Source organism: Dipteris shenzhenensis, chromosome 32, assembly GCF_047967505.1.
Source record: "Dipteris shenzhenensis isolate YYH24624 ecotype China chromosome 32, Dip_SZ_1.0, whole genome shotgun sequence".
NCBI lineage: Eukaryota > Viridiplantae > Streptophyta > Polypodiopsida > Gleicheniales > Dipteridaceae > Dipteris > Dipteris shenzhenensis.
Genome location: NC_141627.1, coordinates 369,266 through 392,153, shown reverse-complemented (window position 1 = coordinate 392,153; position 22,888 = coordinate 369,266). Strand labels below are relative to the sequence as shown.

The 22,888-nt window shown below is 42.4% G+C and overlaps 1 protein-coding gene across 1 annotated transcript; it reads left to right on the top strand.

The window, feature by feature from the left end:
- Positions 1-19,760: 19,760 nt before the first annotated feature.
- Positions 19,761-22,865, top strand: LOC147880148 (heat shock 70 kDa protein, mitochondrial-like). The gene is made up of 5 exons (XM_087370525.1): positions 19,761-20,001; positions 20,084-20,163; positions 20,616-20,694; positions 20,783-21,349; positions 21,465-22,865. Exons 1-5 carry the CDS (start codon positions 19,921-19,923, stop codon positions 22,668-22,670), a joined length of 2,013 nt encoding a protein of 670 aa, XP_087226651.1. The 5' UTR covers positions 19,761-19,920; the 3' UTR covers positions 22,671-22,865.
- The last annotated feature ends 23 nt before the right edge of the window (positions 22,866-22,888 follow it).

The following is a 22,888-nucleotide window of genomic DNA, read 5'->3' as shown; positions in this document are numbered from 1 at the left end:
CAAACTCTGAAAGGGATGCAAGAGTCTGTCCCATTCTTGGAAGTGCGAGAATCTTGGTCCTCTTCGCGTCAACACCTCAAGAAGTATTTATTTGTTTCATCGCTTGCAGGTCAATATGTATGCACCTCGTTGATAGCCTGCAACCTGGGTTTCGAGGATGTGCACCTACATATTTTGATTCTTCTGTAAGTCCTTTGTATTTCCAAGGAGTGCTTGATTTCAGCCCCACTAGTGTGAGGATCCGAGAATAAAAGCAGAGACTCTGGTTGTTGTTCCAAATCAAAAGGCTCCACTCAAACAGTCGGTATCTCTCACTGGCCTCGTCACATATTGAAGGAGCGATAATTGGATTCACCAAACATTTTCCGCGTGGGCATTGGCCTGGTTGCAGATGAATGGTCTTGATATAAAATTTCTCCCTGAGATCTCATCGTCAGCTTCTTTCTCCCCTCTTTGTTTGACCTCCAAGCTCTAACAGGTTCTCTTTCATTGCTCAACCAGTTCTCTTCTCCTCGATTGGCCTCCCCCAGTTTCTTCTTCCTTCCCCTCTGAGCTTCCATTTCTCAACTAGTTGGTTTGCTTCTTTTCCCACCATCTTTGTGCGTTTTGTGCCTCCAACGTACAATCCTCCTCTTCAACTCCATCCCGCCATCTCTTCGGGTGCCTTTCTTCATTCTCTTACTGTGATTCAGTTCTGAATTCTAGAACATTGAAAATTCCAATGCTTATGTTTGCTGCCAGTGAGGCTTTGTTATGTGCCATTTGCAAATGTTGTGTTCTCTTTCGTTCCATCATTTTTTGGGATGCTTCTGAAGGCAGATGACCACCTTGCAATTGTATACATTGCAGGAGGCGTAATCGATGAAGAAGTAGAGGAAGATGGGTCCCAAGACAAGGCCAGCAGCTTTGAGGGAGGCGAGGAGGCCAGTGGAGAGGACATTGAGCCAAAAGCAAATGAGCAAGGCACGGAGGAGGGAGGGGAAAAGGGGGATTTTTGGGAGCGGAGGGAGGAGGAGAGAAGAGAAATGAGGTGTTGGGAGTGGTCAGAAGGTGTTGGGAGTGGCCAATTATCATTAAGCCAAAAACCAGTAGGAAAAGAGATCTCTTAGCAAAGGTTGGGCCCTCAAAAACCGCTACCAAAATCCCCAAAAAGAACCCACAACTAGCGAGGAAAGAGAGCTAGCTATGGGGCTACTCCCAGCTGCAAGCACAACACCAAGGACAGTTGGAAAAAACACCTTGGAAAGAGCCGCTCCACAATCCTGAGAGGCGGCCGTATCCCTCCTGACCACCTAAAAGGAGGCAAAGAACATCAGGTACCAGCGAAGCTCAGCAAGGGGAGAAGGGGTAAAGAGGGAGGGAAGGGTTCACCAAAGGTGTGGAATTCATAAATCAATAGGCTCACTTAAGGCAACATATTAGAAACGTCTAAGATCCTTATCTCTTAGAACCTAACCAAATTAAGTATGCGTACATTTTAGGCATCAACAGCACAAATATGTGGATCACCGTATGAGCGTACAAAATTTGCATCAATCCGTTTTGTTTTTATATCGTTGATCGTAAAGACTTGATATTTGAAAACTTCATGTATTAATATAGTGCAAGGTTAGCTTTTCACTTTTTTATTGTCTAATATTAATGTAGAGCAAGGTTAGCTTTTCACGTATTAATATAGTGCAAGGTGGAGACATAGATTTTGCCTCGCTTATAAAGTAAACACTTCGTTGCCAATCTTATGTTCACAAAGTACTTGCACAAGGTTGACGAGTACCTTCTCCAGGTACTTTCCAAGGGTTAGATTTACGCAACAAAGATGGGTTGCTTGCTTTGTTTGAATGCCTTATTTGCATCTGTTATTGTCTTTGTGCCATGCTTCTTTGATTCTATTGGCAACCAGCTCGTGTTTGTGCACGCTCATGCTTCATGTTGTGGGACATTCACCTAGCTATGGTGAACGTCCCACAACACTTATAGATCTTGTGTCTCTTATAAAGTAAACACTTCATTGCCAATCTTATGTTCACAAAGTACTTGCGCGAGGTTGACGAGTACCTTCTCCAGGTACTGTCCAAGTTTTAGTTTTATGCAACAAATATGGGTTGCTTGCTTTGTTTGATTGCCTTATTTGCATCTGTTGTTGTCTTTGTGCCGTGCTTCTTTGATTCTATCGTGGCAACTAGCTCGTGTTTGTGTATGCTCATGTTCATGTTGTGGGACGTTCACCTAGCTATGTTGACAATATTGAAATGAAAACGAACACCTGGGTAGATGTTAAGAGTGGGAATGTATGAGAGCAATTGAATAGGTAGATGCTCGCATCGATTTGCAAATAGATCCATCGATGTGCAGATCTCAAACATGATCAGTGGTCGAACATCTATGTTCGCAAACTCTGAAAGGGATGCAAGAGTCTCTCCCATTCTTGGAAGTGCGAGAATCTTGTTCCTCTTCACGTCAACACCTCAAGAAGTTTTTATTCATTTCATTGCTTGCAGGTCAATATATATGCACCTAGTTGATAGCCTGCAACTTGGGTTTTGAGGATGTGCACCTGCATATTTTGATTCTTCTGTGAGTCCTTTGTATTTCCAAGGAGCGCCTGCGAGAAGCGTCGATTTCAGCCTTGCTAGTGTGAGGATCCAAGAATAAAAGTAGAGACTCCAGTTGTTCTTCCAAATCAAAAGGCTCCACTCGAACAGTCGTTATCTCTCACTGGCCTCGTCACATATTGAAGGAGCGATAATTGGATTCGCCAAATATTTTGCACGTGGGCATTGGCCTAGTTGTAGACGAATGGTCTCAATATAAGTTTTCTCCCTCATATCTCATCGTCGACTTCTTCCTCCCCTCTTTGTTTGACCTCCAAGGCTCTGACAAGTTCTCTTTTGATGCTCAACCAATTCTCTTCCTCCTCCTCGATTGGCCTCCCCCAGTTTCTTCTTCCTCCCCCTTCGACCTTCCATTTCTGAACTAGTTGGGTTGCTTCTTTTCCCACTAGCTTTGTGCATTTTGTGCCTCCAATGCACAATCCTCCTCTTAAGCTTCGTCCCGACTCTCCGGGTGCCTTTCTTCATTCTCTTGCTGCTGTGATTTGGTTCTGAATTCTAGAACATTGAAAATTCCAATGCTTATGTTCACTGCCATTGAGACTTTTTCCTTTTTGTTTGCAAATGTTGTGCTCTTTCGTTCCATCATTTTTTGGGATGCTTCTGAAGGCAGATGACCACCTTGCAATTGTATACACTGCTAGAGGCGTAATCGATGAAGAAGTAGAGGAAGACAGGTCCCAAGACGAGGCCAGCAGCTTTGAGGAAGGCGAGGAGGCCAATGGAGAGGACATCGAGCTAGAAGCAAGCGAGCGAGGCATGGAGGAGGGAGGGGGAAAAGGGGGACTTCTAGGAGTAGAGGGAGGAGGAGTGAAGAGAGACGAGGTGTTGGGAGTGGTGAAAGGTGTTGGGAGTGGCCAATTATCATTAAGCCAAAAACCAACAGGAAAAGAGAGCTCTTAGCAACGGTTGGGCCCTCAAAAATTACTGCCAGGTGCAAGCACAACACCAAAGACAGCTTGGAAAAAACAACTTGAACTCCTCGAAGACCTCCAAACTAAAGCACACAACAAAGGAGTGAAAGGTGCCTTTTTACAATAGGCCCCCCTGAGGCAGCTGTATCCCTCTTGACCACCTAGAAGGAGGCCGAGAACAGTAGGTACCAGCAAAGTTGAGCAAGGGGAGAAGGGGCAAAGAGGGAGGGAAGGGTGCACCATAGGTGTGGAATTCATAAATCAATAGGCTCACTTAAGGTAGCATATTAGAAAGTCTAATATCCTTATCTCTTAGAACCTAGCCAAATTAAGTATGCATACATTTTAGGCATCAATAGCACAAATATGTGTAACACCGTATGAGCGTACAGAATTTGCATCAACCCGTTTTCTTTTCATCAATCGGTGGAAGACTTAGTCTAATGTTTTCTAATATTTCCCTTAGTTTAACGTAGAAGTAATTCCCCTTATTTTCTTATGTTTTCCTTATTTTAACGTTGAGGAGCGATTGTTGGTAGCACCTAGACTTGAATTCACCCAAATTAGGGAGCGTGGATTTAATGGACAGCTAGGGATTATTCAGAGTATTGTGAATTTGGTGGATGACACAAATATAGTACAATGTGTTCTACCATGTTTCGTAAATGATGAGGCTTCCATAGTGATTGGTATTAAAAAGAAAATGGAGTACAAGTACACTTATGCAATAGGTAGAGTTGGGCCCAAATTTCTAATGGAAGCTCTACATGAAATTATCGACAAACCTTTGTACATTACTAATGGCGTCACTACTAACCATGAGTGGTACCAATACATACTCACTTTGAATCACTCACATCTCCACACACAAATATTGAAAAGTAACGACAACCATAGTGTCAATGAAGATGATAATATTGAAATAGAGAGTTTGATCCATAATATCATAAGCACAAAACAAATTGTGGACTTTGAAACACAAGTAACATATGTTGCTCCAAGACAAAATCAAAAGCCACTTGAACTCTTTCAAGACAAGCGTTGTGAGGAATTGAATTTCCCTACACTTTGCTTTAGTTCTCCCAAACGTGTCAACGATGACAAATTAACATACTTAGACATTGTCAAATGGGAATTAATACACAAGTCATTTAGGTTCTCGCAAAACATAACAAATTTATCATTTAAGTCCATAAAGGTTATTATATAGCAAGTGATGTAATCTATATGGGTACACTTAAGAAAAGGAATGTTGCAAGATAAAGTTCTATATGCTAGAGATGTTAAGAACAACACAAACATAGAAAACATTTTGAAATTAGTTATAGGGTATAGAGAGTTTGAAAGCCTTTGTACGTCACTAGATTAGAAAGAGAAGTTACGTAAGGAGGCTTTTACCATGGTGAGGCAACTTGGTCCACCCACATTCTTTGTTACATTGTCATGTGTTGAATGCCTTTGGGATCCATTGATGGCAACCTTACAATCAACATACAATCCACAGAAGGACAATGCCTCACAATTACAAAACCACTCTGACATTAACCACCCAATTAGACAAAACCCTATGTTGTCTGCTAGGTACCATGCTCACAAGCTATAGCACATGCTATCTCTGATCTTAAAATATTTACATTAATCAGGAATGTTATGGATTACTTCTTTGCTACTGAATTTCAGAGTCGAGGAAGACAACACAAGCATAGAATCTTTCCAAGATTACTACTACATGGAAGTTGGCAAATAGCATACTATGCGAGACAATCTACTATAGACAAAAACAAAAACAAAAACAACTACCAACACAACAAACATATGGAAAACAAAACAAATTGTGGACTTTGAAACACAAGTAACATATGTTGCTCCAAGACAAAATCAAAAGCCACTTGAACTCTTTCAAGACAAGCGTTGTGAGGAATTGAATTTCCCTACACTTTGCTTTAGTTCTCCCAAACGTGTCAACGATGACAAATTAACATACTTAGACATTGTCAAATGGGAATTAATACACAAGTCATTTAGGTTCTCGCAAAACATAACAAATTTATCATTTAAGTCCATAAAGGTTATTATATAGCAAGTGATGTAATCTATATGGGTACCCTTAAGAAAAGGAATGTTGCAAGATAAAGTTCTATATGCTAGAGATGTTAAGAACAACACAAACATAGAAAACATTTTGAAATTAGTTATAGGGTATAGAGAGTTTGAAAGCCTTTGTACGTCACTAGATTAGAAAGAGAAGTTACGTAAGGAGGCTTTTACCATGGTGAGGCAACTTGGTCCACCCACATTCTTTGTTACATTGTCATGTGTTGAATGCCTTTGGGATCCATTGATGGCAACCTTACAATCAACATACAATCCACAGAAGGACAATGCCTCACAATTACAAAACCACTCTGACATTAACCACCCAATTAGACAAAACCCTATGTTGTCTGCTAGGTACCATGCTCACAAGCTATAGCACATGCTATCTCTGATCTTAAAATATTTACATTAATCAGGACTGTTATGGATTACTTCTTTGCTACTGAATTTCAGAGTCGAGGAAGACAACACAAGCATAGAATCTTTCCAAGATTACTACTACATGGAAGTTGGCAAATAGCATACTATGCGAGACAATCTACTATAGACAAAAACAAAAACAAAAACAACTACCAACACAACAAACATATGGAATACAAAGTCTTTGTAGATATTACGGCCCAAAATGAGCATAGTAGCTTTGCCTTATATGATGAAAAACATGTTGGTAGTGACAGCTCTTATGACATTCAATTCGAGATGCCTTCATTACAAACTCAACCAAGGTATGACTAATTCATTGTTCATGTAAAACAACAAACACTATCACAAAATGAAGAATACTTCCAAAAATTGTGATCTTTAAACCATGAGCAAAGGGAGCTATTTGATGACGTGATGATATGGAAAATATTAAGCCCAACAAAGAAGCTACACTTGTTCCTCATGGGGGGTGCAAGAACAAGCAAACCATACTTAATTCTTCTACTAGTTCAAGGCCTGCTATGCTTTTACAACCAGAACGTGCAACACATAGACTTCAACTTGCCTAAAGCTCTAATGCTTGCATATACTAGAAGAGCCTCATATAACATCAATGGAAACACAATCCATCAAGTGCTACACTTGCCAACACATTCTAAAAATCTAGCATCCCTTCTTAAAGATAAAGTACACACACTTTCATCTCTATATGAAGAGGTCCAACTAATTGTTTTTTACAAGATCTTATTGGTTGGCAAAATAAAACTAGACTTTGTACATCTCAGAATGCACTCCTTCAAAAGAAACCACAACGAGTACTTTGGCAACATTGACGTCATAACCTGTGGAGGCTTTTTTTTTTTGGAGCAAAAAAAAGTATACTATATTAACTTGAGTAAACTTTGTACATCATCAGAGTTCTTCCAAAAGAAGTGAACTGCATACTTACTCTCTTACAAAAAGAGTGGAAGCAGCAAAAATTAGTAAATTCCTCATTAAATATTGAGAGATGCATCAAGAACATGGAAGGAGAAACTGGTGGACGACTCATTGTGGTGGTCAATAGTAGGAACAGTAACAACAGGAACAATAGTGAGAGCACCTTGGGCAAGTTTAACAGACATTCCTCAGTAGCCTGCCTCTGAGAGGAGAGAGTAGCATCAACCAAAATTTGAGCAGAAGGAATCTAAGTGGAGGGACCAACAGCAATAGGGTTGAGATCAGGTTGTAGTTCTTCTCTGCGATAAGTGAGGAAGCTTTGTGTGTTCATTAGAAATTTGGACAAACAAAAACACACACAAAAACAAATATGGAAGGAGCTACATTTACTAGTTAGATCATTCACTTCTGTACATCATACGTCCAAACATTTACTCCTACTAAAACTACACTTCCACACCTAGGCAAGCCCTCTGAATGTCATTCAACTTGCTGTAGGAACCTCAAGGGTGGGACCTCTTTTGTAGGAGACCTCTTGGGTAAGAGTCTCTACACTTTTTGGAGGGACGTCTTTGGTCCCTATACTTTTGGGGGGACCTCTTGGGTCTCTACACTTTTTGTAGGCTTTTAGTATTTCTCTCTCTAGTTTTTGTCTTTCTCTCTCTAGATCTTATTTTTTCAAGTATGATTGGATCTTTTCTAGAGAGCATTTTGTTCATCATACCATCTTTCAAGCTCAAGATACTACAAACGAAGCTTTGCCACTACTCTGCACACACAATGATCTCATCTTCATTGATCTAGACTGCCCTTCTAGCCCTTGTTGCCACAAGTTTAGCAATTTGCTATGAGTCTAGAAGTGGTGCCACAATAGGAAAACTACACTTGATGAATAAATACACTATATTTGAGGTTTACACACAATACAAGGAAGAGATTTTAGAGGGCGCTGAAAGGTTAGCTAGCTATAGCCATTTCTATAGATCGTAAAAGAACTTCTTTAATAATGTGAAGATCCCTAAAAAAGTAAGAATGGGAGTATGTATTACATGTGAAAACCTCAAGAGGCAATGACAAAGGGCAACAACCTTAAGCAAATGATGTACCAATATTTTTACATGTACAATTTGATTCTCTAAAAGGTTTTGAGTATGTTTAATAATTTTTGTGCACTTTTACATGCAACTCAAATCAATAAAACTCTAAAGCACCATAGAGAACAACAAACTCAAGGATGATCAATTTTTGGCAAAGCATAGAAGAAAGTTCTTGAAGGATCTTGATAAATATCTTGGGATTTTTATGGATGGTATGAATCAAAAGAAGACCTACTTGCCACACTTCATGAGAGCTCCAAAAAAAGTAAAGGAAGAGACATTTTGTGCAAATACATCTTTGAATGTCTTTTGTCTGAACAAAAGCTCCAAGGTAAGGTATTATTCAATTATCCAAATTTGCACAATGATCCAAATCTATCTATCACAATAACTCATTACATTATTATGTCGTGGGGAAGCTCACCTCCAAAGAACCCTATAGATCCAACTTAACAATAAAGTGAGAGAAAATAAAAACCAAACATTTCTCATGTACATGTATATGCTTATGGATGAGGGACTTGTTCATAAGATCAAAGTTGAATTCCTCTTTGTTGGTCATACTCACAATTAAATAGAACAATTTTTTAGTACATTCTCCAAGAATCTTGGAAGGAATGACCATTCACTTTGGTATAGATGATGGATCTTGTGAAAGAACCTTATACTCCATGGCATGAGGTTTATCACTTGAAAGAAACTTATAATTTCATGACATTTATTCAATTTGGAGTGGGTGAGGAGTGTTGTACCAACATATTGAATGACTTGAGCTTTTAGCATCAATTTCCCATAAAGAAACAAGCAGATAAAAGAACATATCGATATGATAAGCAATATACATGTTCTACCCATGGATGGCTTACAAGATTTGTCCTTCATTCCAGTGCATGAAATGTATCGTTCAGTGCAAGAACCTTTAGTGATTGATAGTGAGGTGAAGTAGGCACAAGCTCAAGGAAGGAATGTTGACTATGAAAGGTGCATGTCTGAGAAGGGTTTGATTGACATGGCAAAAACATACTCTAGAATTGGAGACAATGAAGGATGGTGGAATACTTTCTGCGAAGACCAAATCCCTCACAGTTCAACAGTAACACAACTACTTTGTGTAGTCCTATTGTATGGACAACAATTCTCCTCCTTAAGGACAAGCTAGACAACCTTAGAGTATTTTACGTACCTGAACGAGAGATGTACCTCAGTGCATGACAATCTTGCTAAAGAAGAGAAGATCTCTTTGAAATATGGGCACGTTCTATACAATATTTGAAGGTTGTGTTTTTCCAGTTTGTCAATCCTTTGATGAAGTTAAAAGGACTATGTATTGTGTTTTTTAAAATAATCTTAAATTAAGGCCATGTTTTGCATGTTTTTTTCCCTATAATGATACTATACAATAATATTTTTAAAACAAGTGTCAAATTCTTGCTTTTAAAAGGAATATTCCATTTAATTCTCATTTGTGCGCAACGTTACCCACTTTCTACACAATAGTGTTAAATGAGTACAGCTCATGGCTTGCCACTTGATCCAATCTTCTTCTTATGGAAAAAATGGGAATGGATTTGAAATTGTTTGAATATTCTACTTTCGATAATCTATACAAGCTCCAATTTGTCATTTTCCTTGCGAATGACAATAAGAAAGCCACTTGATTCAATCATGAGATGTTGATTGGGCTTTTCTTTTATTGATTTTACATTTACATCTTTACTTTTATATAAGTGTATTATTTGGCACCAATGGAATACAATGTTGATAAATCTCAAGAGGAAAACCCTAACTTGATTTAGCCCTTTGCAAATACATATTTTTTGAACAATTCGTGGACTTGATTTATATTTTTGTGGTTCAGTATTTGGTTACCTCGGTTGTATGAGTTTTTTCTATTCTTGGATTGACTTAGAGATTGTGTTATATAAGGTGTCCCTAGTTGATACATTCAAGTACATGGGTCTTCTTGCACAATATGTTCTCATTCTTGATATTGAATGCACTAAAATTGGGTAGCAGCTATCAAAAGAGCCTTTCCATGCACATGTTTATGTTCAAATGATGTGAGGAAGGCTTCAATGCACAATAGGGTGGCATTGGGATGAGGTGACACTATGTAGAAGACAAAATTTTGAGTTTAATTTTTGATTACATATTCTATTCACTTCGAGTGGAAATGGCATGGGGAACCATTTTGAGCGAGTAAAAGTAAATTGGTGTATCCGGGAGCCTTTCGATGCCATTTTGCTTATGTCATGGTTTGAGGGAGTGACATACTGATTTTTAAAGAATTTTGTGTGTAGGAAGGACAAGATGTTTGGTATAGAGGTTTTTTTTTTGGGGGATCAAGAGGCGACATAGTGGAGATTCAAGAGAGAAGAGTGTTGTGTTATGTTATTATGAGAGTAGGCTTTTTTGAGGCAGAGACACATGCCAGACATCTAATGGAGAACTTAGGAGGAGTGGGTGTTTTTAACATGGAGGAGAGGCAAAAATTTGAGGTGAGTAACTTACATGACCAACCTACATGAATTCTAAGTTGAGAATTAGCCATGTGTCATGATTCTAGTGGCTATTGAAGAGGTTCAAATTCTCCAAGTGGCATGATTCTAATGGTTATTGGAAAATAGTTGATCTTGCATTTTTGTTCAAAGTTCTCTCGTCATTGTGATTCATCTCTAGTGGTGAACATCTATTGAGCATGGGCTTCTCCAAGATCGTTGTTCCCCCGCTCTCTGCTAGTCATCTAGATGACTCTAGGGCCAACCTCGGAAGTCTCCAATGAGGTAAGTCCCAGACTATGTGGATGAATGTCACTGTCTGAAAGATGGCATCAACCTGGGAGGTGTCATGGCGAACTCTACCTGCACTATCTCATGTGGGACTGAGGGCTTACACTGAATCATCCTGGATCCCATCAATCACTTGTAGCCGCTCAAAACTCCTCCAGTCTGTCCTCGAGAGATCGCATCCCCAAAAGGGTGTTGCATACATGGCAATCGATTGCACCAGTGTGTCAAAAAGCCAGCCCTTCGTCGGTGGATCCTGAAAGTGTGCCTCGAAGTCTAATCTAGCCAAAGCACTACACCCTCATGTGAGCCATGCCTAGGCTACGTGGGTCATCGTGAAAATGGGTCCTATGAAGACTACTCCCAAATATGTGTATGATTGCACTATCTCCACTGCCTCGCCATTATAAGTGAAACTAAGTCGGTGAAACACTGCTTGTGAGGTGTTGAAGACGATAACCTTGGTTTTCCCAAGGTTGGCTGTCAGGTCTCTCTCTCTGTAAAACACCTCTAAGGCCTCCAGATCTCTCTGTAGCCCCTCCACTGAAGATGATGTAAGGACTATATCATCAGCGTATAACAATATCTATATGAGGAGGTCACCTAGTAATGAACCCTTGCCCCCTAGGCGATCTATGAAAGATGTGATGTCATCGATGTAGAGTCCAAAGAGAGTCGATGAGAGAGGGCAGCCCTACTTCACCCCGATTGCTCTCGACCCAATCCAATAGACCACCTGGAGCATGGACTCTACCTCTGACCGACTCATATAGGCTCATCACACCCCACATCATTGTCTCTCGAATCTATATCTGCTATAGCTTCCTGATCATACGGGATCGTGGGACAGTGTCGAAGGCCCTTCAAAACGTCTACGAAACATGTGTAGACTTTTTGATGTTTAGACCTCGCCTCCTCACTCAATAACAGCCCTCAGAGTGAAAATGTGGTCTAGAGTAGAGTGTTGCCTCCTGAATCCTAATCCTACCTACCCTAGTACTCGCTGCCCCTGTGCCTCTATGACTGTTGATCTTCCTCTCTAGTACCGATCCATAGATCTTGGCCAATGTGTGGCCAATCATGAGGGTGCGATAGTTCCTAGTGTCCATGGGGTCTCCTGCTTTGTGTATCGGTACAATAGTGGTGGTGCTCCATGCTGGTGGGAAGCCATGGCAAACTGCATGGTTGAACATTTGTGCAAGAATCAGGGCTAGAACCTCTTGCCCATGTGCAAAATGCTCTGTTCGTAGGCCCTCATGATCCTGTGATTTCCGGTTGTGGAGCTGGCAAAGTGCAGCCCGTACATTCTACTTAGTAAACAAATGGCAAGTAGTGGACCTGGGCATAGAGGACATGTCTGGCGGTGTCTGCCTCGGGACATTGTATAAGGAGCATGCATAAGTGTGCCATACCCGCGGGTCAATAATGGGAATGGGTTGCTTCCCCTCCAAAAGATGTTTCCATCCAGTAGGCGCGAGTCTCCTTCTCGAAATGATATGATGATCTCATCCATCCTGTGTGTGAGGAAGTCTCATCTCTTGTGGCATGTTAGCCATTGAAAGATTCGTTGTGCCTCTCATATGCCATCAAATTGACCCAAGGCTTGTTCCCCTATGAGGTGGACTCGCATCTCTCTGCACTCATTATCAAACCAAGGGTTTTGAGGCATCTTTGTGAGGGAGAACAGAGGAAGCTAGGAGGGAGAGGAAGCTCAAGAGACACGTTTTTGGTGGGTGCTTCAATCACCCTAATCTTCAGTCTATCCATATCTATATTGTTTGAGTATACATAACCGAGGTTAAGCAGGGGTTAGGCACATAGGCCTTTAACCCCACAACCTCCCACTTAAAGGCCAATATGCCTTTAAGGGAGAGCAACCAATGGACATACTATCCCCATCAATACACGACAATACTCAAACCGCGAACTAGGTAGTTTTTTCGTCAGCATATGTGGGGGGATTCACATCCTCGAAAGTGATCCTCCTCATTTCCACATCCCTCATGGGTTTCTTATGCATCTTCTTCTCATTAAAGACCACCTCATGGCTTCATATGATCTTCTTTCCCTCTGGATCCCAGAGACGATAGCCCATCTCTCCACGTTCACCATAACCCAGAAAGATGCATTTCCTAGACTTAGGATCTAGCTTCTTCCAAAGCTCTTTTGGCACATGTGCATATGCCTCACACCCAAATATACGTAAATGAGAGTAAGAGGGCTTCTTGCCATTCCATGACTCTTTAGGAATACCACCATCCAAACTCTTACTAGGTGATCTATTGATCACATGCACTGCAGTTTTCATTGCCTCAACCCAAAAACCATCAGGAAGACTTGCATTAGAAAGCATACATTGCAACCTTTTCTGAATGGTACGGTTTATCTATTTTGCAACTAGATTTTGCTCTGGAGTACAAGGGGATGTGAGCTCCCTCTTGATCCCATGTGTATCTCGGAAATGCTGAAAGTCATGAGAGAGATACTCTCCACCATTGTCAGTTCATAGGCATTTAAGCGTTCTACCTGACTGATTTCTAGCCAAAGCCAGCCATTTCTGAAATACTTGGAACACATCTCTCTTTTGTGAGTAATAGCATAAGCCCACACTTTGCTAGTTGCATTATCAATGAATGTCACATAGTATTTAGCCCCACCTAATGACCGTGTAGGCATGGGACTGTTAGATATCAATGCTCCACTCTCGTGTAACTACGTGGGAACCAGCTAACTCTACTTGTAAGCCCCCCATATGAGGAGAAGGCATTTGAGTAGCTCGGTTATCCGGTAGGTCCTAGTTTGGACACCAGATGGGGGCCATGTGTGGCCTGATGGCTGAACGGCTTCAGATAGAGTTGGCACACCGCCAACTAGGCTACATGCAAGTGCGGGAAGGCATCCCTTGACTGACCGCACTGAGGGTAGACGGAGCATTTCTCGGGGCAGCCCACTCTCGGGTTGCGGGGCCCGTTTGGAGCCTCAGATGATCCCAGATGGCTGTGGGCCGAACGGACACCATAGGTGAGTTGCTCTATTTTGCGCACCGGTTCTATCGTATGGTCGGGGACCTATTTCGGGACCGACCCCCAGTCGACCGTTTTGGGCGGACTAGGTCGGCCACCCAATTGAGCCTAACTGACTACGACTGGTGGCTATATAAGAGCAAGTCTGTGAAGCCCATTTCATCACTGGCTACAGCAACCTTGATTCCTTAGCATTCAGCCTCCGTCTTCTACTGTTTCTAGCATGCCATCGAGGCTTCTTTCACAAGATCGCACGGCTGGGAGGCAGCGCCATCTGTTGTATCAATTCTATAGTAATCAAATTTTTGATTCTCCATACTATCTTGTTTTCTCTCTTGCATACAAGATCCTGTTATCTGTTGAGCACAGACATTGTATTATTTTCTTACAGGGACCACATACATTTGAATGCACCAAATCAAGCTTTTCAAGCTCTTTCTTTTCCCTTCTTTTATGGGCTGATTTAGTCTGCTTCCCATAGAGACAATGCTCACAAAATTCAAAATAAAAAAAACTCAAATGCAGTACATAATCCAAATGATAGACTAGACATGAAGAGAATGTCATTGTCACTAATATCAGTGAAGACTGCATTAATCTCCTTGATCGTGATTTTTTCTTTGTCTTCCCTTGGACTCTCTTCCTTCTTATTTGCACCCCAATTTGCATTTTTTTCTTATCCTTTTGCTCTCTTTTCAGCTTGTAGCAATCCTTTTTCATGTGACCCTTCTTGCCACAATGGTAACACTCAATGTTCCGTGCCCTGGATTTGCTACGAGACTTCCCTCTTTCTTGGGACTTCCCCCTGAATTGTGATCTGCCCCCTTTGCACATTTAAGGCTGTGTCCTACTTGTTGCCATCCATAGACTTTCGTCTAATCTCCTTGGCCAACAAGCTACCCAAAACATCATCAAACTTCAGTACTCCACCAGGTGCAGAGTTACTGACAGTTGTACGGAAGGTATCCCATGAGGATGGCAATGAACATAAGAGGAATATCGCCTTAGTCTCCATATCAAATTTCATCTTTTGAGCTTGAAGCTTACAGAAAATAATATTGAATTGATTCAAGCGAGAAGCAATGGAGACCCCTTCTTTCATCTGCAGCTCAAACAACCTCTTCATGAGGTAAACTTTATTAGAGGCAGTTTCCTTCTCATACGTGGCACATAATTTCTTCCACAAATCTTTCATAGTCTGCTAATTTACTACTGTGAAATAAACTAATTTTGTAAGATGAAGTCTAACAGTAGACTTTGCTAATGCATCCAACTCATTCCAATCATCCTCAGACATATCTGCAGGCTTAGCTCCAATCCCTACCAAGGGTTTAATCTACTTCTTTTGAATAAGCACATCCATTATCTGTTCTCTCCACAAAGCAAAGTTTGTCCCATCAAACTTTTAAATGCTAAAAAACTCCTTTTCAGACATGGAAGAGGATGCCATGATGCAAATGAAACAAAATCCCAAATGCTAGTACCTGCAAGAGGGAAATCACACCAAATACCAAGTGCACCCAAATGTGTATGCCAAAATGGAAGGTAATATCACCAAACCTCAAAGGCTCAAAGCATCAAAATGCATCTGACTCATGTGCATATACTATGCATCCACATGAGCAAATCTAGCGCAAAAGAAAATGCCAACTACAATGGCAAAACAACGGCAATCCCAATGCCAATAAGTGCCAAAATGCTTAAGCATAAATGTTGTTCATGAGCATATGCATCAACAAAATCTCATCCAAGAGATCATAGCACAACCTGTGCATCCACTGCAATATGTCAAAGCTATTTCTCAGCATAAAGTAGCATCTTTGCTTTGCATGTGTTTGAGAAATAGAGTGTTGATAAAGACTGAAAGCAGATCTGCTCACCAAAAGCACTCCATTTTGCACTCAACTAGTGCCAAAATCATCACAAATAGATGCATAAACTCTGCAAACACTTGCCTTGATCAATCACTGCAAAGGAGATCCAATAGTGGCCAAAAAAGCACAAATTTGCACCCAAAATGGATCAAATGGGAACTAAAAAAAGCATCACTTTCATACTCCAAAAAATAGCAAAAGTTTGCTCAAAACGAAACCTCAACTGCCAACGATAAGGCCCAACAGTCGGCTCTGGAAACGATGCCCAAAAACTCCTAAAAAACCACTTGAAATTGTGGTGAAAAAGAGGGGTAAAATGGCTTTTTAAAATTGTGCCAATAACTGGGCAGTTACTAATACAAAGGCAACTTTGGATAAGCAAAATCAAAAAAATGAAATTTCTAAATCTCTATCGATTCTGCTCTCTACAAGTGACCTGTGTCGATTTCTCTATTCAATCCTTCATTTGCTACCTTTTGAATTCGGGTTCATTGGCTCACACAAGGCTCTCACTACCAATTTCTCTCAGCAAGTCAATGCTCAATATTTGCGGCAAATTTCTAAACTATGGCAATTCAATCAAAAATGGCAGGATGGAAACACAAAGCATCAACGAATTGAATTCTAGCAACAGCCCATAGACACACTTATTCAATCAATAGCTATTATCCCAACATGGGCTATTCTCTGTGTCGATATGTCACAGGCTGCTAGCTTTCCCCAAATCATAACAAATTGGATTTTAGAAATTGGCTTTCACACTGGAGGCTTCACCTTTTCCTTCTTCTGTAACAAGTGACAGAGGTTCAATGATTTGGGTAGCTTGCTTTAGATCCAGCAATCGATTCAAAACTGTCAAAATCTACACAATCTGGAATGTCTGCCTCAAGCGACTACACCTCTTGTGGGATTGTTTTGCACACAGGTTGCCTCCCCTAGCTCTGCTATGACAACGTGTCCCCAATAGCATCATCAAACCAATAGCGATTGACAGAAGTTGTTTAGCTTCATAGTTTTTACTTATTTGCTTGTCATAGCATAATCATGAACCATATCCCAAAAATATTGAGGGCGGCATGATTGCCTTGAATGGTTTCTATCAAAGCCTACGACCAACGATGCAAGGGCTTGCTCTTAATGTTGATTTGTCCACCACAGCCTTTCATGAAAGCATATTTGTGATCGTTTACCTCAAGAAACAGCCCTGTATGCAACAAAAAAAAAAGTTCTTCTCTTCCAAAATAGATTCAGGCAATTGCAAACACATAGGGGATTGCACACCCACGACTATTTCCTTGTGATAGACACTAAGCTACAACTCCACGAAGCTCTTGTCCCTGCTCTCAAGATTGAGCACTCGAGTTCCAAGCTCCTCCCACGGATCGAGCACCAATGTAGCTCTGATACCAGTTATGAGGGAATAGAGGAAGCTAGGAGGGAGAGGAAGCTCAAGAGACATGTTTTTGGCGGGTTCTTCATTCACCCTAATCTTCAGTCTTAATCTTCAGTCTATCCATATCTATATTGTTTGAGTATACATAACCAAGGTTAAGCCAAAGTTAGGCACAAATGCCTTTAACCCCACAATCTTCCCATCTCGTACCCGTGCAGATCAGGTCATAGGAAAGGATCTGGTGGCAGCGTCATGTATCATTGTGACAAGGGTGTCTAAGGCATGGGCGGATCTAAATCATCCTCCAATAGGGCCGGAAGCTCTCTAGCTAAATGACTCACATACACTGGATCAAGGGCATGGTAAAACTGGGTATGGGAATGGGCTGTTGTAGGAGCTCTCCCTATGACTCTCGTAGTAGCAAGAACATAGAGGGCTAGATATGAGTGGTCAACAGCTCCGAGTTTTGGGGGGGGTATTGTTAGGTCCCTGTTAGGTGATATATATGTGAGACAAAAGCTAATGCTACTGTGCTAGTCCCACCTCCATGTGGGAAGTAGGTGAATCCCCTAGATGATGGCCATCTTTGAAGGCCATTGTAGATGATGAGATTGTGGACACAACTCCCAGCTCAAGCAAATGTCGTCCATGTGAGGTATTTGCAGAGTGTCTCCAAATCCCAAGCTCTATTGCATTTAGCTCCGGAGTCATGTGGGGGTCTCTCTCATATGGGAAGTCAAGTAAGCCCACTTGCCTATCTCTTTTCCTTGCATTGAGGTCCCCAAGAAGGAGGGTGTCTCCCTGTCTAGAGAACTCTATGATATCATCATGTATTGTCTCATAAGATCTGTGTCCCTTTGTAGTGATCTCATGAGCATATGATGATGTGTCTGAGGGGAAGTAGCATACAACAAAATGAAGATTGGCCAGGCATCTAGCAACTAGACTCGTATCCACATATGACTTGCATGTTCCTCTCTTCGTACCACTGATATGAGTGGTCTCAAGTGTGTCTTGAAAAGGACAGCTACGCCTCCAGAGCCTCGTACTCCACTATCTCTCTTCAGTTCTCTCTTATGAACTGACTCCCAGGTGTATCCTATCACTATGGGTAGCCTTGTCTCTGGGCTCTCATGTGTCTCAGTGTAGAAGATGATGTCTCCATTTGTGTATGTCTCCAAGAAACCACCAGGATCACGAACCAAAGAATACCATTACAGTTCCATACAGCCATGCTTAGCTTGTTTTATGCAATCCCCTCCTGGGTTTGACACTGTCATAATTCCCCTTCTCCCTTCTCCCCCCTGTCAGGTCTTTCCTGGATAATCACTTTGCCATCCCTGTAGGTAGCCCATTTTCCTGCTTCCCTTGTTGCCATTACACGTGTCATGCCTTCCCTTGTGTGTACTTGCTGTAGAAGGGCGAGTTCATCATCCAAGTAGATTTTGGTCCCCTTCAAGGATGCTCGCATGCTCATGAGGGTGGACCTATCTATTGTAGTCTGGAGTTTCAGCACTAAGGGCCTTGTTGGTATCTCCATCTTCCCTACTCTCCAAGTTGCCATCTTGTGCTGCTCCAAATCTACCTCTTCCAGGCCGGATCTATGCCATGTATGTATCGCCATGTGTTGCACCACTTCGAAGCCTCCAGGTACTTTCCTTTTTCTCTCTGATCTCTACCCTCATGGCAACCATCTTGCTGCCTATGTGGCCATCCCTTAGGACCCAAGTCCACCCCCCCCATGCTCTCCTCATATGGGGGCTTAAAGATGGGGGGGTGACCTTTCCAACACAAATACAAGATATCTTTGCAGCTCACCAGAGAGCCATCACTTTGCTAGGCTTCGGTTTCTGATTCTGATTATGAGCCCCAGCTTCGAGACTGACTTGTTTTTCAGTTTGTACCTAATATTGGGATAAATTGATCTGGTCCACTATGCAGTTGCTTGCAGTTGCAGTTGACTATTTCTATTCATGATTATGATTTTGTTTAAGACTTAGCAAGGGCCCTAGTGCATCCTTTGCCCACTAAGGCTTATATGAGTTCGTCTCTGTGTACTTTGTCCCATAGGCCTGCGACGCCTCTCGTGGACGTTAATACATCTCTCTCTCTCTCTCTAGGGGTTTTCTGCTTCTTCCCTTCCACCACTAACATTTTGATCTGACTTGCCTCTTGCCAGAGCCTTGTGTAGAACTCTATCCCATGAGGAGAAGGTCGCCTTAGCATCAGGAAGGGAGTAACCCTTAGTTTGATAATGATTTGGGTGTGCATGATTGGATGACATGAGGAAATGCCCACGGCAGGCATTTCCCTAGCTCACTACTGTGATTTTTGGGAGCCTCCTGTGGGCATTTCTTGAATGTTGGGTGGCTCGTATTGATTATGACCTGGAGCTCATCTTCTGTTAGCCAACTCAACAAATCTGCATTGCGGGCCATCTTCCCAAATCTGATGGTGAGTCACTCATGGTGCGGATGTGACATTGTGTAGGAAATGCCGACAAGAGGAAGGTGAGCATCTCTAGGGGAAGGAGATGAGTGAAGAAGACGTAGTGGACAAGGAAGGGTTTAGGGTTTTGGGAGGCTCGATATTTTTGAAGTTAGGGTTTTAGTAGGGGTCCGTGTGCGCGAGAGTCTGTCTTTGTGTGTGTGGGGGTTTTTCTGCATTAGCGAAGTGAGCTTCATTTCGACAAAGCCATAGCCATAGTAGCGATCCTCCCCCATAGGTCTCCTTGAGCTCCCTCGCCATTGTCCCTCCCCCCAGCGATGGCTACCTCTCGCCTTCTCCGACGAGCCTCTTCTTCCTCCCTTCGTTCCCTCCTCTTCTCTGCTTCTTCCGTAGCTGCAGTACGTGTTTTGCCCTCTCTCGCGCACATTGTCCTGTGAATTTAAGGTCTATTTTCACTCTCTCGCTTTGACTGTTTTGCAGGTGGAATCGCGCACCACTTCTGCTCATCAGCTCGCTTCCTCTCTTACCAGACGATGGTTCGACAGTGCTCGCGCCTTCAGGTACTTTGGCCAATATGATTTTTCCTCCCTCTGTACGTTGTTGCGATCGAACCTTCGGTTCCGCTAATCGCGAACCTTCATTCTTACCGCGTCCTCTGCGGTAACCTTCGGTTGCTCTAATCGCGAACCTTCGGTCTCTCTGTAATCCCTATTCTTTCTTTGGAACCGCCTTCTCTGCGGTAGCCCCCCGCTTCTATTGGGAATGCGTTGGCCGTTTAAGATCCTCTAACTCGATCATTTCCTCTTCTGGACGTGCCTGAATTCCTTCGTTTCCCCTCCGCCGCGTGCTTTTCTGTTGATTCGTGGTTCTTCCGTTTAGCTGTGCGCGTCGCTTCGATGCGCCAGCATCGTGGGACTTCAATCCGTCCATCGGGAAGAATACACGTCTCACTGTGCAGTGATGGATGCATCACCGCTTTTACGTCCTGACTCATTGCGTGTGATTCATACAGCTCTAAGGCTGCAGGTGGCGATATAATTGGAATTGATTTGGGCACTACGAACTCATGTGTCGCGGTGATGGATGGAAAGGTGAGCGTGAGGTCTCGTTTTGGGTTAGATTATTATAGAATTTTGTCTATGCTACCTGGGCTAACTTGCACACTGAATCTTCAACCAGGCCCCTCGTGTGATAGAGAACTCTGAAGGTGCTCGAACAACACCATCCGTGGTCGCCTTCACCTCGAAAGGGGAAAGGCTGGTGGGAACACCTGCCAAGAGGCAAGCTGTAACGAACCCGACTAATACGCTTTTCGGTACAAAGAGATTAATTGGACGACCTTTCGATGACCCTCAAACGGCAAAGGAAATGAAAATGGTCCCTTTCAAGATCGTTAGAGCTCCAAATGGAGATGCGTGGGTCGAGGCCGCCGGACAGCAATACTCCCCGAGTCAGATTGGTGCATTTGTGCTCACAAAGATGAAGGAAACTGCCGAGGCTTACCTTGGTAGGCCAGTTTCAAAAGCCGTTATCACTGTTCCGGCTTACTTCAATGACGCCCAACGCCAAGCCACAAAGGATGCTGGTAGAATAGCTGGTCTTGAGGTGATGAGAATTATCAACGAGCCGACCGCAGCTTCGTTGTCATATGGAGCAGACAAAAAGGAGGGCGTTGTGGCGGTATTTGACCTTGGAGGAGGCACATTTGATATATCTATCCTTGAGATATCCGGGGGGGTTTTCGAGGTGGGTTCTACATTAAGATGTGGTTCCTTCCTATAGTTGGGCTATAGGTCCAATGTTTATTGTTGCCAATTCTCTTGTTGGACTCTTTTTAAAAATTGTGAATGAGTGCGTGCAGGTGAAAGCAACGAACGGTGATACCTTTTTAGGTGGCGAGGACTTCGACAATGCCCTACTCGAGCATCTGGTGCAGGAGTTCAAGAAAGAACAAGGTGTAGACCTGACTTCCGACAGAATGGCACTTCAAAGGCTCAGAGAAGCTGCTGAGAAGGCAAAGGTGGAGCTTTCTTCTTCAACTCAGACAGATATCAACCTTCCATTCATCACAGCTGATGCCTCAGGTGCTAAGCACTTGAATGTGACTTTGACTAGAGCGAAGTTTGAGACTATGGTCAGCAATCTTATAGAGAGGACTAAGCAGCCTTGTAAGGACTGCCTGAAGGATGCCGGCATCTCAGCTCGGGATGTGCATGAAGTACTACTTGTTGGAGGCATGACGAGGATGCCTAAAGTTCAGGAGGTAGTTGCAAGTATATTTGGAAAAGACCCAAGTAAGGGTGTAAACCCTGATGAATGTGTCGCCATGGGTGCAGCCATTCAGGGTGGTGTCTTGAGAGGTGACGTCAAAGATCTACTTTTATTGGATGTCACTCCTCTTTCTTTAGGTATTGAGACTCTGGGAGGTGTATTTACCAGGTTGATCTCAAGGAACACCACCATACCAACAAAGAAGAGTCAAGTCTTTTCAACTGCAGCTGATAGTCAGACTCAGGTTGGTATCAAGGTATTGCAAGGAGAAAGAGAGATGGCTGCTGACAACAAAATGCTGGGACAGTTCGATCTTGTTGGTATTCCTCCTGCTCCACGTGGGGTTCCTCAGATCGAAGTGACCTTTGATATAGATGCCAATGGCATTGTTAATGTTTCCGCACGTGACAAAGCAACTGGAAAGGAGCAAGCAATTACTATACAGTCATCTGGAGGCCTGACAGAGTCTGATATTGAAAAGATGGTGAAGGATGCTGAACTGTATTCTCAAAAAGACAAAGAGAGAAAGCAGCTTATTGATGCCAAAAATGAGGCAGACAGTGTTATTTACTCCACTGAGAAAAGCTTGACTGAATACAAGGACAAATTGTCTGCAGAAATTACTGAGAGCATTCAATCAGCTTTGAATGATTTGAAGGCATGTTTGGGCAGTGAGGATCCCGAAGAGATCAAGCAGAAGACATCTGCTGTCCAATTAGCTGCGATGAAGATTGGGGAAGCCTTGCAGAAACAGGCCCCTGAAGCAGCTGGAGAGGAAGCTACAAACAGCCAATAGAGAGACCAGGCAGAATTTTGATAGACATACTAGTGTTGAGCATACATACAAATAACTCTTTCAAAATTTTGACGCAAGGCAGATGGTGTCTTCCAGTTGTAGTAGTGAGAATACATTTGCCTATTTTGTTATTCTTGCAATATCCAAGATTTGATGTGGTATCAAGTTGTGACCAAGATGGTCAACCTTCATTCAGACGTATGGGGTTAATCTTCTAC